The 16,335-nt window shown below is 38.3% G+C and overlaps 1 protein-coding gene and 1 pseudogene across 1 annotated transcript; both read right to left on the minus strand.

Moving 5' to 3' along the window:
- Window positions 1-142: 142 nt before the first annotated feature.
- Window positions 143-4,913, minus strand: LOC121954831 (annotated as a pseudogene).
- Window positions 4,914-6,692: 1,779 nt separating this feature from the next.
- Window positions 6,693-13,853, minus strand: LOC121954799 (ankyrin repeat domain-containing protein 1-like). The gene is made up of 9 exons (XM_042502504.1): window positions 13,734-13,853; window positions 12,038-12,220; window positions 10,899-11,027; window positions 10,606-10,713; window positions 10,222-10,320; window positions 9,625-9,723; window positions 9,230-9,328; window positions 8,675-8,773; window positions 6,693-8,323 (listed from the first exon to the last, which is right to left on the minus strand). Exons 1-9 carry the CDS (start codon window positions 13,758-13,760, stop codon window positions 8,231-8,233), a joined length of 936 nt encoding a protein of 311 aa, XP_042358438.1. The 5' UTR covers window positions 13,761-13,853; the 3' UTR covers window positions 6,693-8,230.
- Between the last annotated feature and the right edge of the window lie 2,482 nt (window positions 13,854-16,335).

Here is a 16,335-nt window from a genome sequence, read left to right on the forward strand (position 1 = left end):
AGGAAAGGGGAGAATGAGGAGGATGACATACAGCAAAGGGCAGTGCGTTGAAAAACAAATCCAGGCTGCTGCTAAGAACTCAGTCTATACAGGTAACACACTTAACCAACTGAACCAGAGGTCTCCTAATGTTTTTGCTTTCTTAGCACTCTGTGCTCATCATAGGCTCTGAAACTTCATTTTCACAAATATACTCTGCGTTGCCCTTGACGCTGTCTGTTGAGGTTCGTCGTTTTGGTGACTGTTGGACTCATGTTTAATGTATCCCATTTCTCAGGAAGTAGTTGGATGACCAGAGAAAACAGGTAGGAGAACAAGAGAATGGTTGGTAAGGTAGCACACATGCAGATGGTATTCACAGGGAAACGTTGCACATAGACACCATCTTCAAGGGTGCATCCAGGCAAACGGAGGACAGGTGGTAGCCCTATCAGTGGCTCTCCACATAAAAGTCTCAACAGCAACCCCAACAGCAAACCCACAACACACCCATAACCGTTGGAAATGTTGAAGAAGAGGACACAGATCAGTTGAGGGAAGATAATGTTGAAGGTAATGAGGTTGCTAAGAAACCATAACATTGCAATGCTGGTTTTGAGATGAGTGAGTGATGTGCTGACCGAGCCTGCTACCACCACACAGACACGGATCACCCACTGGATCTCTCTCTCTGATGCCTGGAAAAGAAGAAATACAAAGAAGACATGATGACTACTTGTCCCTGTGGCTGTATTCTACAATCTCTCTCACCTGATCCCTATTTTGACTTTTTCTTTCCATTACCATATGACAAATTACTTTTTTTTTCTTTAAAGAACAGTGTAAGCTGCATTACTGCAAGTGATTTGACCACCGTCACGTTTAGATGTAAGTGGCCCGGCTACAAACAAAAAAGTCTGTCCTTTGTTTGTTAAAAGAATCCGCATTCATATGTTAACATTGTGTGTGTGTTAACGGGTGTCATATGAATGTCAGGCTCTATGTCACCGTTCTCACAGGATCTGTACAATGATAGTGGGGACACTTAAGTAGCTCATAGCTATTTATCAGGAGAGAGATGACTTAAAATTTGTAATGTTGTGACCTGGGTCCTCAGGATATTCTTACAGATGTTGGAGGTGAAGATGGACGCTGCAGCCAATAAGGCAGAATCAGTCGAGGACATCACGGCTGCAGTGACACATCCAATACTTATGATGGATACGTAGATTGGCGTGAGGTGTTGCATGGTAATGGGCAAGACAAGAGCTGCCTGCCCTCGTTCAAATGGGGATGGAGAACCGTAAGAAGTCACGTTCCAGTCTGAGGGACAAACGGATACAAACAGCTTAAATTTTGAGACACAAAAAGAAGTCTGAAGGGAAGTTTTATGCTTTAACAGGTAGAAAAAATAGTTTGAACAAGGAATAAGTCACCTGTTGATGCAGCCACTGCACCAATCAGGACAGGAGGAATAGCAAAAATAAGAACAATTAACGCAGCAATAAAACAGTTGATCTTGGCTGCAGCTGAGGAACTGGCAGACAAGGTCCTCTGATGGAACTCCTGATAGCCAAGGCAACCCAGAACCTTCAAAGAGAAAAATACCAATTCAATTCAATGTCTAATCATAAAAATCCTAACCATTGTCCAAACTGAGATATAGAGTAAAACCCTTCCAAGTAAGAAACTTGGTAGGGCTTAGAAATGCAGGTGGTGCATGCTCAACACTAAGCCTTTTAAAAACAAGGATTTGATCTCGCACATACCAAAACAACTGTACTGTCAATCCATCTCCAGGCTTCATCTGCTTTCAGTGTACCCACCCAGGAAGCCTGTAAAGTGTTGTTTACGGCTGTCTGAGTGATGTCCAAGGAGAAGGGGCTCATCAGAACAAAGGGGACACACAACCACTGCAGAGACAAGCAACATGATAGTACCATGGCATCAACAGAGATCACATGCCCTCCAGAACAGTACAAGCAGTTCTTGTATTGGCAGGACTGCAGTTGTCAGCAATTAAAATGTGACTATTTCAGTTGTGCATATTCCACAGCTACTCATGCATCAGCTGTCCAAGTTATTTAACTGCACTTCTGATGAAATATTCTGGCAACTTGGAGATGCATGTTTGTGACTGGAAGGCTACCAGTTCAATTAAAAAGTTGACACTGATTTGAAGCACGACACCATGTTAATTACAAAACCTGCCACAAGGACGTGAGGAAACTTACCAAGCTGATAAACATTAGGACAAGCTGAACAACATCTGTGTAGGCCACAGAGTAGAGACCTCCCATTAGTGTGTAGAAAATCGCCACAGCAGCAGAGATCCAGTTGCATGAGGCGAACGGTAAATCCAGAATCACACTCATGGCTGCCCCTTTGGATACAGGCAATTAAACATGATCCTACAAATTACATTAATTTGCAACTATTTGTACCATGTTTTGTACACCTTTCATTTTGTATATATCTGCCAAAAGTTTCATGCCTATGAAGCCAAAAAGAAAACAGAGATATAATGTCTTTGGAAGGCACTGACAAAAAAGTTTAAATCTTTCCTATTGGGTATAACCTCTAACCTTATAAATATACCCAACTGTATTGATGTGCCAGATGAATTATGTTTAGGATGACCATTTCATAAAATTTAAATTATAATACTAGTAGATCAAACGTATTTGTATTTTGTTTTTAAATTGTGGTTAATCAGTTATTTGTGATGTGATGTAATGACTTACATACCTAAACCAATCAGTGTTCCTGTCACCCACAAAATGTCAGTAACCAGTGAGGCTAGAGACAAGACGGCCAATGGTACTTTTCCATACTTCATCTGGAAAGGTGCCATCATCGTCACATATTTTTTTTCTCTCATTGGCTCAGCAAAAAAAAGGCCACCTTAACAATGAGACAAAGACATATTTTCAGTAAATCATGACACTTGTTTTTGTTTTTTGAACATTACTTGGTGTCCTTATCTTTGTGACAAACGTAAAGGTATTAGGATATAAAAAGTTCTAACTCAAACAAAAAATACTCTAAAAATACTTTAATGGCACTGACTATGTACATCTTCTAAGAAAATGTGAAACAAAGAAAAATATGACGTTCCAATTATGAAGGCTCCTTCTATCCATGTAGCTGAAAAATAAACAAATGTTACGAAAGTACACTCATACATTGCAAGATTCCCATAAAATGTATCTGTACAATTAGAGCTGTCGCAGTGTAAGAATTTCCCCTGTGGTCAAAGGTAGCTCAACAGCGTGATATGCCGTATTACTACCATTATTTGTTGTTTTTGCAAATTTGTTTATCTGGATTTTAGTGCTTTGTAAAAAAAAACCTTTATTGTTAGGGTCATATTAGGTATTTTGTTGATTTTTAAATGACGAAGAGGACAGTTTTTAAACAAATAAAATACTTATTTATTATTAAATGCAAAACTCACAAGGGCAACAATACATAAGACGATGCATAAGTGATGCAGCAACTTTGGCTTTCGATGTTTTGGTTATGTTACAGAATATCCACAGAAGAAATAATATTGGCACAAGGTAGAGTACTTGCTCTGGATAAAGAGAAGATTGAAGCATGTAGGGAGAGGGGACCGACCTGTTGGTCTGTTTGCATTCAGTATAAATTTCTCTGCCATCGTTATTGTTTTTCTCTAATATGATGGTTGGTCTTTGCTTTATTTGTCCTGTTCCTTCTCTAGTATGATTGATTGAACAACTGAGTAAAAATTTGCTGGGTAAAAAAGTTGAAAATATTTCAGCTGTTGCGACAAGAAAAAAACCGCCAGCACGCAGTGCTCAGTGCAGACCGTACGCTCAGTGCCTCATCACACTGCTGCAATTTGTAATTTGCCGTGCTCCCATTAAAACATACACACAAAAACAGGTGAAAAAGTGATTATTATTATTATGGCAACCGTGTGCCATCCCACACAGTTGGTTGTACAGGAGCCGGGAGCCCAGACAAGGCCCATAGAGGGTTGGTACTCTATGCCTATTATTCCAACGATGAAGCCTCCTTTAGTCCATGTAACTCAGAAAGGAACAGTTGTAACACAAGAAACGTTTGCCACTGGGGCCACAAATTATAATTACAGGATAGAGGTACATTAAATAACCTGATATCTCGCAAGATTCTCATCAGTCACTTAAATGGCATCACCCTAAGACAAAGTGATGAGTAAAACAGGATGAAAAGAAACCTCTTCCACTTAGGTGTGGTGTGTTGACACCCTTTTCCTCTTTGAATAAAACCCCTGACATGTTTATTTATGATGTGCTAAAATGTATATGCACAATTAGCACTGTCAGGGTGGAGGAATTTCCCTGCGGTCAAGAGTGGCTTAACAGCGTGATAGGTGATATTACCACCATTTTTGTTGTTTTTGCATGACAACATGCATAACCAAAATCGTGTTGTGCAAGTGAGTGTGTTTCATTGGAAGTCAACTTTGTATTTGTTTGGAAAACAATGTGCTGTTAAGAAACAAGAAAAAGATTTGCATATCTCTAAAGACAATGCAAATAAACTGGATTTCAAATGTGTTTTAATGTAGCGGTGGGCCTGGATTTTAATATAGAAGGTGATATCAAGACATTTTAACTAAAAAAGAAACAAAAACGCTGCAAACAAACAAAATAATAAAAGCACCATTACTTTTACTGTGAGACTTCCCCAAGCCATCTTCTCTTCCTGTTAACATGCAGCCTACAATATACCTCACCTGCTGTGGTAAAGATCCCCACAACTCTGCCGATGTTTCGGTTTCCCAGCAGGAGCGTCTCCAAACTGTCAATTGGACTGTATTTGTTCCTTTGCTTTCTGGACTCGAAAGACGCCCATATGCCGACTCCGAGGATGAGCAGGTAGAAAAACACCATCGCTATCACTCCTGGGATATTGACAGCCATACTGAACCTGTCTGGTTTGGTTAAGTTTGTTGTTTGGTTTGATTCCTTTAGGCTGATGTAAAATCTCTCAAATGTGGACCAAACAGGACCAAAGACAACCTGGAGGCGATATTAGCAAGAAATCCAAAGATAAACTATTATCAAATCGATCTACTTATTAGAAACTGTCAAGAAAATAACCTTCTACAAGACCAACACATTCTCATCCCAAGTCATCACATTTTTCCGCTTTGTCAGTCAGTCAATCAGATTAGTTTATTTATGACTGTGTCTTACTTCATTTTCATGTCTCTTAGACATTTCAGATGTAATTCATAATTTGTCAAAGATGACTTCCTGTCAAAATGCACTGTAGAATTGTTTAAGTGTTTAAAAGAAGTCAAACCACATTTGCTCAGGTTTAAAGGAGATAATATTGTCTTTGGCATGAGTAAGTAAGTCAGTAATATGAATTAATGCATTTGCACACACCATAGAGGGGCAGGGAGATGCAGCAGCAAAGTGGAGGTTCAGCCACAGACGGAGCTACCAGCTGCACACAGACTTCAATTACCTGGAACACTCTCAGGTGTTCCTGATTGGTCTAACGATCACCTGCCTGCAACGAGGGAGCGCACAGACAAGGAAATCAACAGCAAAGAGAATACACCCTCGGATTTGTCACACTAAAGGAATGCCTGGAGCCCTGGTGGAGAAAAATATGGGGCAATAGGCAATGAGCAACTTAGTAAGAAATGTCCCACAAATTGCAAAAAAAAGTAAATGGTGACAAAAGATCCAGAACCAGAAAATAAGTTTTAGTAAGTAATAAGTGGGTGGATTATTAGAAATTCTGATAAAAATCGGGGAAAAAGTCCAGAAAACTGTATGTACAATTAGCAATTATGTATTAGGAATTATCTTACAGAATCTTTTTTAAATTATTTATTTATTTAATTTTTTCTTTTCTTGGACCTTGTTAAGTTTTTGCTAATGTTTGAGCAACGTTTTAAGTTGCTCATGGCTTTCTCCCCATGTGTTTAAAAGAAGTCAAACCAAATTTGTTCAGGTTTAAAGAAGTTAATATTGTCTTTGGCATGAGAATCTTGCTTCTTCTCCCTGAAAAATATAAGTAATATGAATTAGTAATGTGTTTGCACAAATAAGCTTCATACAATTTTTCTCTTGCTCCAGAATACTCTCTCTCTCTCTCTCTCTCAATAAAAGAAAACTTAAATTCAAAATCAATTTTATTTAATCAGTCCATAAATACAAGGCAAAATGTACATACATTCTTCCCAATACAAAATAAATGATAAACAATCAAGACCTGTTTTATTAACATAAATGCTTCATGTCAAACATCCTCTGAACCAACAGACTTTCCAGCATTGTTCCTCTCACTCTTTGTGTGTGTGTGTGTGTGTGTGTGTGTGTGTGTGTGTGTGTGCGTGTGTTTTATCCTAACCCTAACTAGAAGTTTGGAACAAGGCGTGTTCCCAGAATATTTGCACTGCGGCAAAACAGAAAAGTGGCCTGCAGCTGGGTTGTCAGGATTAAACTGGGGCAGAGCTGGGACCAGTTAGAGCTTTTTTTTTTCACTGAGGTGACCTTTGGTGAGTCATTTGGACCCAAGATGCTCAAATTTATCCTCAGTGGGAGAAACTGGGAAAATGGGTACAAGATGAACTCAGTCTGAAGGTTGTCCTTCAAACAGATGCCTCATCAGTGCTTGGGGTAAACAATGGGGCTTTTTGGATGGCAACTGTTTTTATCAGCAGAAATATTAAACTGAAACTAATTTCCACAGTGATAAATTGTGATTGCAATTGAAAAAAAAAACAAAAAACTTTACTGCAGCCGAGACTAAGACAGTCCAAAATAACTGAAACTTGATCTGGCAGAGTGTGAATATCATGCAAAATTACTTAGTTCCTGTTTCACAGCACATGAAGGACAACTGATTTTGTGTCTTATATGCATGTTGCTGCTAGGGTTAGAAGCTAAAACTCAAATAAAAAAAAATCAAAGTACCAGGTAGCTATAAAAATTGGATTTGGTTTTTCTTATTGGTTCCTAAATAACTACACATTGCTGCCCCTTCTGGATGGGAAATAGTCTAATATAGTTTTGCAGTTTAGGCATTTGCCCTTGTCCACAGAAACTAAACACAAAAACATGGTTAAGGTGTAAATCTGCAGGTCATCATCATAGAAAAGCTTAAGTGGAGGTATTCTTTCCATCCTGATCAAAAAACGTACTTCATCCTGTCACATCTCTCAATCTTCATAAGACCAAAAAACTTGGTTTGACTCATCTGAATGTTTAAGTATAATGACACACATCTTCTACCAGTAGGAGGAGGTTCATCTCATCCATTTTACAACTGTCACACTAAGCTGGTGTCATTTTCAACAAATAAACAACTTCAGTTTAACACTGAAATTGATCCACAGAGTGCTGATTTAACGGGACTACAAAGAAAGTGTGAACCAGGTGATGTGCATCTGGTAAAACTAAAGAGTTATCTCCCAGTTGTTTCCATTAGTTAGTAAATGAAAATCAATACATTCTAAGTTTATATAATTGGTTAAAATCTGACCATAAAAATCATCAAACCAACTACAGTATAACACTAGAAAGTCACTCAGTTATTCGGTGTACGACATTGAAATGAATCAATCAAACCCAATAAATAGATACCAGTTATCAGTTATTAATCAATAAATATGTCATCATCTCAATGTAGTATCACTGACTTCAACTCAGCTTAAAGTAAAAATTAAGAAAAAAAAACATCCTCACGTTGTCAGCCGAGACATTGTCCAGCAATATTTGGCAATCAATGAATCTAACAGTGCTAATAATAACATTATTAACAACATACTGATTAGACTTCACATTGTTGATCAAAGTTCAAGTTCCTGCTGCTTATGTGACTGTAAGATGTGTTAAGAACATGTCATTTGAGAACATGTGACCCGGCCAACAGCCTTCAGGTACAATTCCTGAACCAGAAAATGCTCTTTGAATTAAGATATCTTCCAGTTCTGACTGAGCAAAGTAGATCTAATCTCAGTCGTTCCCTGAGGGGGTCGATATCTGTCACTCAACATGTGACACGGTGTGAATGTGATGTGAACACTCGGCACAGCCTCACCAGATAAATAGATGTTTATAAACAACTCGTGCTTCATGAACCCCAGTCTGGAAATGTCTAGAATGGGCTAGAAAATTTGATCTTTCTCTTTTCTAACACTTTTTTTTCCTGCTAAACCAGCAGAACCTGTGGCTGAATGTCATGTTGACTTCCTGCTTTTACTGGAATGTGTCTGGTTCTACTGGTTGGGCTTATCCTGGCTGAAGTTACACAGGAGGCTCTTGGCTCCATTCTGCCATGAATACAGCGTCTCCAGTGGTGTTTTTCCATCCTGCACAGGAGAAATAAATACAAAAGGCCAATTACAGAACTGGAACATTTAAGCAGTAGGCAATTAGAGTGCAGTAGTTAGGTCTTTAGCCCCAGCAGTGGTTGCCACTGAGGCGGCTTTATTGTGTTCTTGTTGATTGTCACACCTGTAGCACACTTTTCTGATTACAGATGTCTGTGCTTGGTATTTGACTAGTTTATTTTGGTTTTGTTTAGTTTGTTATTTGCACATTCAGATATGAAAAAAATCTAAAAAAAACTGAAAAAGTATATAAAACCATTTACACCTGCATTGCTAACATGCATTTTAGAGGATTATTGAAACTCTGCGGAGTGGTTGCTCTGTACTTACACAGTTCTTGGTGTTGAGACTGGCCCCATACATCATCAACAGCTTGATCATCTTGAATCTGTTTATTCTGACAGCATCGTGCATTGGCGTGTCTCCATCCTTCAGTAAGGGAGGAAAACAAATATTCAGTGTAGGCAATCGTTTCTCAAGCCAAATGAGAAACACTTAAGTGCAATGAGATAATGAGCAACTTGTCTTTCTTTAACTGTGTAATACACAGCATCTAAAAGCATGTGGCAAATATTGGGTCAGACTTTTTGATGTTTTGTGGATGAATGAGTAATTTGTGCTCTAAACGATTTTGCTATATGTTGACAACTATATTAATGTGTACAAATTATCCAAATATTCACCCTAAGATGAGCTAAACGTTTATGTTATTACTTTTTTTCTTTTATGATTTGAAGGATTAAATACAACAAGTGTGCAGTACCACATGTTGCCTCAGTCTGCCTGCAGCAGTTAGTATTATCGAAATAGCTTTATGTCCTGTTGCAGGTGATTTCATGCAGCTGTAAGTAGACTGGCGATGTCTGCATTGTGTTAAGTCCTCACTCTGTCTTTTGCGTTGACGTCTGCTCCACAGTGAATGAGGTGCTCGGCACACTCGCAGTGTCCTGTCCTCACAGCAACATGGAGAGGAGTGCTGTGCAGCTGAGGAGAGGAGAGGGTTTCAGATTTCTCAATTAATGCAAGAAAAATGTCAAACATGTCACCAAAATATGAAAGGCCCAGTTTTGTCCACAACTGTAGATATATTCATGAATTATCAGACACTGATGTTGTTTTTTCCAATACCACCACCTGATGGTGCCAAAGTAAGGGTTTTCCATAACCTGCACATACTGCCAACAGTGTGTGTGTGTGTCTATGTGTGTGTTTGGTGTGTGGGTACCCCAAAAGACTTCATAAGTAAGTACATGTGTAATTGTGTGTGTGTGTGTGCTAACCTTGTCTCTGTAGGTGAACTTGGCTCCCTGGTCGAGGAGGAGCTGCAGGGCCGGCAGGCTGCCTCCCCTGCAGGCCCAGTGGACTGCTGTGGCCTCCAGCTGAAACACATAAGCCACACTGTTGGACGGATGATGTTTGCATGTTTTAGGCTACATTTGAGGACCTACATCTAGCTAAAGACAAGTGCATGCATTTGTGAGAAAAAGCATACTTTTTCTTTTCTTTTCTTTTTTTTTTTTTTAATAAATGTTTTTTATATCATCAGTTTTGAAAAACTGAGCCATCTAAAAGCGTTGTTACATTTTCAGGCATTATTACATGTTCAGAATATTATTACATTATTAAGTGCAACAGACCAGTTAAAAGTGGATGGCTTGTCTACATGGGGACAAAGGCTGTATCTCCAGTTTTGGAAAAAAAAATTTTAGTCATTGGTAATTGTTTGGATATGGTTTAGGGTTTGGATATAGGCAAGGAGAAGTTATGATTAGGTTAAGTCTGTAGGCATGAATATAAGTCTATGTAATTTCCCCCAAAGCAACCTGAGTAAATGTATGTAAATGAGAGATTGAGATGAGAGTTTTCAAATGTTTCACCTTGTCTTTTTTCTCGATGGCAGCTCCAGCCTCCAGGAGTCTTTTCATGACCTCCACGTGTCCTTTGAATGAGGCTTTGTGCAGAGCTGTTCTCTGGAACTGGACATTAAATAAAGAAAGAACAATTCCTTTACTAAAGCAGCTAATAAATGAAAAGTCTTATAATGATAAGAGCAAAAATAATCATTTCTACTCCTCCTACAATATTACAGTTCCAGTCTTTTTATACTCAGTTCCTTAAGTATTTTTCATTAAAGTATGATCATTTGTCATATGTTGACATTTCTTTTACATGTCCACTAGCATATTTTGATGAGACTGTGACCAGAGAACCAGGACGACACTAAGAAAAACAGAAAAACTCTATTACTGTGTGATACTTACATGATCAGCTGCATTGGGGTTTCCTCCGTCAGACAGGTACTTCTCCACCACAGCCATTTTGTTGTCCATGGCTGCTGTCAGAAACATCTGCTCATCCACAAACTCTGGCTGAAAGATTTTTTTTTAAAAAATGTACATATAAACTGCAGGTACAGGAACATTTCAGGGCCAGTTCCCGGCACCTCAACTTTCTGCAGCATGTGGATTTTTTCACATTTAAACATTTAAAGTGATCTTCAGAGTTACAATATAATATTGTGTCATATGTGTTGAAAAGAAGTATAAAATCTTACCACGGTCTCAGGCTCTGGCTGTTGCTTCTTATGGACGGGAGTCTTCCTCTCCCTTCTCTTCTTCCTCAGCTGCAGGATGTTGAACAGGTCATCCACTGTCTCCAACTTCAGCCTGCCGCTTTTATCCGTCTGACAGAGCAAAGACAAAACAGAGGGCTTTAGCACATAACAACAAAGAAGATATGTTCTTGAAAAGCTCATTGGATAATTATCAGGTGAAATGGTACAAAAACTGCAATCCTTGTTTTACATGCTAAACAGGTGCTTAGCAGTAAAGTGTGTTCAAATATTAAAAGTAAACTCAACTATTTATTTAGCACCTGTATTTAACCCAAACATTTGGGCTGGCAATCAGATTACTGGGGTTGAGTAAAAAGTGCAATGTTTTCCACTAATTATCAGAAGAAACAAAATGGAAACACCAAAGTTAAGTATTGCAATCTTACAATCTTAATTGAAATATCACTCTTATTAAGATCTTGTTACTATATTATGATCCATTACTAAAAATCTCTAGGTTTGCAGTGTTTTCACTTATGTGCTATCTTTCACCAAAATATGGTTATGTGTGAAAAAAAGATCATGAAAAATGAGCAATGCTGTTATGAAGTGAATATGATGTTAGTGTTTTACATACTGAAAATGCAAAAAATAAAAATAAATAAAAATGAAAAATTAGTATTTTGTTATACCCCCAAACACCTTCAGATGGCAGCATGTACCAAGAGACAAACTCTGAGGAGGTTACTACAGACCATTTTAAGAGTAACATTAGCTGTGGTCCACACAGGCTGCATATTTTAATGTAACATAACCGAATAACTACCATTGGTGGATTGAAACAGTACAGTTATGCAAGAACTGTACTCATGTATTCATTTAAAGTACTCAAGTATTTTCATTTTATGTTATTTTATACTTTTTCTCTCCCATCTTCCTCTGCAGAAGAAGATATTGAAATTTTAACTCTAAACTACAACATTCAAATACGTTTTACATGACAATGCATGAATACTATTGATCCAATAATATAATAATATAACACTATCAGGATCTATTCTGTGCTATAAAAGTCCTATCAATCATTCAGTGAATTACAGTTCCCTTGATAACAACAGATAGCAGCACTGTGTTCTTACATTGAGAGCTGCAACACTGACTTCCTCCTGTTCATTGCTGCTGTCGCTCTCCTCTGACAGATCTCCGCCCACCAGCTCCCTGTGGGACCTGCGATCATCCTGCTTCTCTTGACCGACAGCCGCTTCGTACTCGCCCCCTTGGAAGTCGTCGGCCTCCTTGCCCTCTGACCTCTTACCGGACACCTGAGGGAGGAAGAGATGGAGATGTTGTACACTCAAGCCTGAATTACGTGGGTACAAGTGGGACATGAAAAAATGTGATTTAAAATACATTACACTGAAAAGACTGTCATTTTGGAGTGCAAACAACATAAGACCTGAGTTCCTTTCATAAAAGGTCATGAAAGTCGAAAATATCTGTCTTGAGCTTTTAAGAAGTGAGCACTTTTTGTAAGTTAGTTAAACTTCTCTGTATTTTGAGTTTGGGGAAGAAAAAAAAGTAGAGCTTGCAAGGAGAAGTCAATAATATGAGAAAATCATTTTCAGAAAAAGGTGAAAATGTTATCAGACTCCCACACAAACATCTTAATCTCAGTTTTTGTTTTGTGTTGTTTAAAGTTGCATCCATAAACAGCTCTCTGCATTCAGATGACTAACTGCTAACAGAGGAATGTAAACACACCACAGCTCAAACACATTAACAAACACTTAAGCTGTTTAAGGAGTTACAACTGTTTATATGTCCAATTACTGAATCACTCATGAAATAATTTGAACTGCTAATGCATCATTTGACTTGACTTTTGGGGAAAAATCTTTGGTTTAGGTATTAAATGTAATAATAATGTAAATGTGCATTAACAACAATGATGGGTAAGATAAGTGATGAGAGATTGCCTTAACTTAAATGCAGTTAAGCAGCCTGCTCTATAAGCTTGAAGTAAAGGAGAAATTCAGTTTGGTCATTTAAGGAACGCTAGGTTTAGTTAAGTGGAGATAACTGAGGTAATTCTAAGTTGTTTGGGAGGATTGTTGGTCCTGATTAGTGTTCTGACATCACATCTTAAAAGTTCCCTTTACTATTGAATTAATCAGTTTATTGGTGTTATATGTTGTTTTTTTTTTCTTTTTACATCTTACAAGGTCTGTTGTCTTCATGTTTTTACCTCTTATTATATGCAACAATATAATAATTGTTAAGTGATAGCAAGTAAGGGAAATCCAGAAAGTCAATGGAACTACCACATGCTTTACATATAAATGGCCAAAATTTCTGAAAGATCAGTCCATAGTTGACTTATTCTAAAAAACATAAATATCCAACTGAGTACCATACATTATTTCATTGCATTTCATAGCATGTGAAGGTTTAACTTTCTTTCTTTTATTTATTTATTGTAGGGTAACACATTTTGAGAATTGTTTATGAATTTACAGCAAAGCAAGCAAATAATAATTGTTGCATGACAGAAATGGTAGCCTCGTATCTGTTACTTTAAAAATTTGTCATTTTCTGTAATTGAAAACATGCAGCTTCATTTTGGTAACTCTCTGCCTCCTGGTCTCTCTGGTAATAATAATAATAATAATAATAATAATATGAAATTAACATGAACTATTTAAATATTTCATTGCAACTTTTAAACTGCAGTAAGGACCCAAGTACACGTAATACACAGGAGGCAAAATTTAAGGAGGCAAAAAAAAAAGAAAAAAAAAGCTATAATTTACATGTTCACACATCAGCAGGTCTTACCAGTTCCTCAACACTGTGCAGTCCCATTCTTCTCCTTGATGTGATGTAGTCAAATAGCTCTGAGTGTAACTGGAGGTATAGAGTAAAGTCCACTGGTCCTCTGCTGTGATGGTCAGCGTCTCTCTGTCTGTCTGTCTTCTGCCTGCAGTTGGAGCCTCAGTCTCTTTTATAGCCCTGTCAAACCTCTGCAGAAAAAAAATAGGGTCCCTGTCACTCAGCTCAGATCACATTACTGTCTTCATGTGCTCATTTGGCATGCTCTGTGCTACCAGCATCCCCTCCATACCCAGCCCCTCCCACCACCACTGCTGCCCCGTTTGGGCTGCTGCTGGTTTCTCCCTGTCACCGTACAAAGATGGAGGTGAGGTAAGAGGAGTCACTCTGCCTTTCACTCTTATAGTGTTCGCTAACATTTTGTTAGAGAAGCTGGAAGGTTACATTTGTGTACTAAGGGAAAAGGTTTCATAGTTTGGGTCGTTGTTATGTTTACATTTTCTGTAACATGCCAACTTGGTTATTTTTATGTGAAGACGTTAAAGAGTACAGGTTATATACTAATGGACACTTTGAATAGTCTTGATAAAGAGGATTTGTTTCTGACTGCTCCTGTTACTTGCTCTAAAAAATAGCTTGATGTTCATCAGTATAACTACAAAGAAACTGTTTCAACTCATTTTGTTTATTTCATGCAGTCCTCTGACAAGGTGCTATTTAACATCAGTGACACTGCCATACAAACTTACTTCTGGAAATGACTGTAACATGCAAGTCTATGGTTGAAAAAGCAAGTGTCAACCTCCAGGGCTAAAAAGTGAAGCCAACACCAAAGTGCCAAAAACTGCAGTTCCTCTAACGGCCACTTGAGGCTTGCTCCAGAAGCCAGTCTGTCCCCTTAGACCAGCAATCTAAAATGTCAAACTTTACAGCAGAAATAAACACAATTACAGCCAAAAACAGTTTTGGTCTCTAAAGCTAATTACAACATTTATGACAGCTCTACAAGGGTGATTTTTTTCATAACTTACCAATATAAATGTTATTGAGTCTTAAAGTTACACATATCTATGGGTGGGCCACTTTGAGAGACAGGCTGTCTGTGAGGCTTCTACACTCTATGAGTCAGATCCACTCCTCACCCAAACAGCTCATTATGACCTTGCATTAACCTGAATCCCTAACTTGGAAGGACAAGTTAACAAACTTTTGCCTAAAAACAAGCTCCTTGGGAAAAATGTGACTTTGTCTCAGAAATGCACCAAACTCGACCTCCCTCTACAGATTGTAGAGCTAAGATGTAAATGTTTAATGTTGGCTAGTTTTTCTTCAAGTGTCCAGGAAATACTGAGCAAGGTGCATAAAATCAGAAAGAAATTAAACATTCACTGAATATTAGTGAATAAAAAAGCCTGTTTTTTTTATATGTGATCAGTTGTAGAAAGAGAGCACATGCAATAAGGTGAATGTCCTTAAACCGTAAACTAGTTTGCCTTTTCTCTGAGCTGCAGAGTGATTCATCTTCTCAGACATAGATAGTCTTTGGCAGCGTCTCGTCACGCTGGGCATGTGGCCACAGAAATGCAGTGATATCACTGTGAGAAGACAGGTTCATGGTGGTCGAGAAATAAATAGTCACACTTCCAAACATCCTCTCAGTGCGCTGAAGCCAATCATAGACCAAGGTCAGAGGTCAGCAGCATGCCTTACTGTTTGACTGACAACGTCATGTCACGTACGTTTTGTCCCGCTGTTAAATATGGTCAAACTGCATATTACACATCTCAGAGTGATGTACAGTACATGCTCTGACTGGCAGTGATGACACCTGGCGGTATGTGATGGTCACAAGCTGCGTGAGCTCACTTCTCACCAATCAGAGGCCAGAGAGCGAAGATGTCAGGTGTTATGCATCAAAATATTTAACTATTGAAATGACTAAAGAAAAAAAAGGGGCATGCAGACTAATGTAATTAAGATAGTAGTCGGATATTAACATGTTTTTCCAGAATAATTACCACATTTGCAAACTTTATCATGTTTAACATGATTCAGAGGAAGGCTCTGATCAGATCTGCCAATGTTCTCCTGTATATCTAATTATTTCTTGATTATTTTCTTGATTATTTCTTGGCATGATGATAATTTCCTGGCCTTGAACGCGACTAACACGAAGGAGTTGAATATTGATTTTAGATGAGACACAGCCAAATAAAGCATTATTCACAATGAAACTATGTAAACAGTTAAGACCACAGGAGTAACACAAATGGACTTGATCATTTTTTGGCAAAGAACAAGTCTTCCAGTAAGCAACAAGTATTTTAGCTTGGCTTTAGACCTTTCACATAAAAATTGAGCCGTCACTCAGATGTTTGCAGCTGCGTCGTCCACTTGTGACCTTTCAATTACTCTTGAAAGTGAATTCATAGCTGCGAGCTATTTTTGAAAACTGACCTTGTGACTGAAATAGATGGTAAAAGGGGAAACTGTTTTGGATGGAGGACTTCAGAGTTATTGCACAATACTTCTAACACTCAGCTGTAGATGTGCTTGCAGAGTCCTTCTCAGGTGCTCTAAAGACAGAATGTGTTGAACTGAAGTGACA

The sequence above is a fragment of the Plectropomus leopardus genome, chromosome 15 (genome assembly GCF_008729295.1).
Source record: "Plectropomus leopardus isolate mb chromosome 15, YSFRI_Pleo_2.0, whole genome shotgun sequence".
Lineage (NCBI taxonomy): Eukaryota > Metazoa > Chordata > Actinopteri > Perciformes > Serranidae > Plectropomus > Plectropomus leopardus.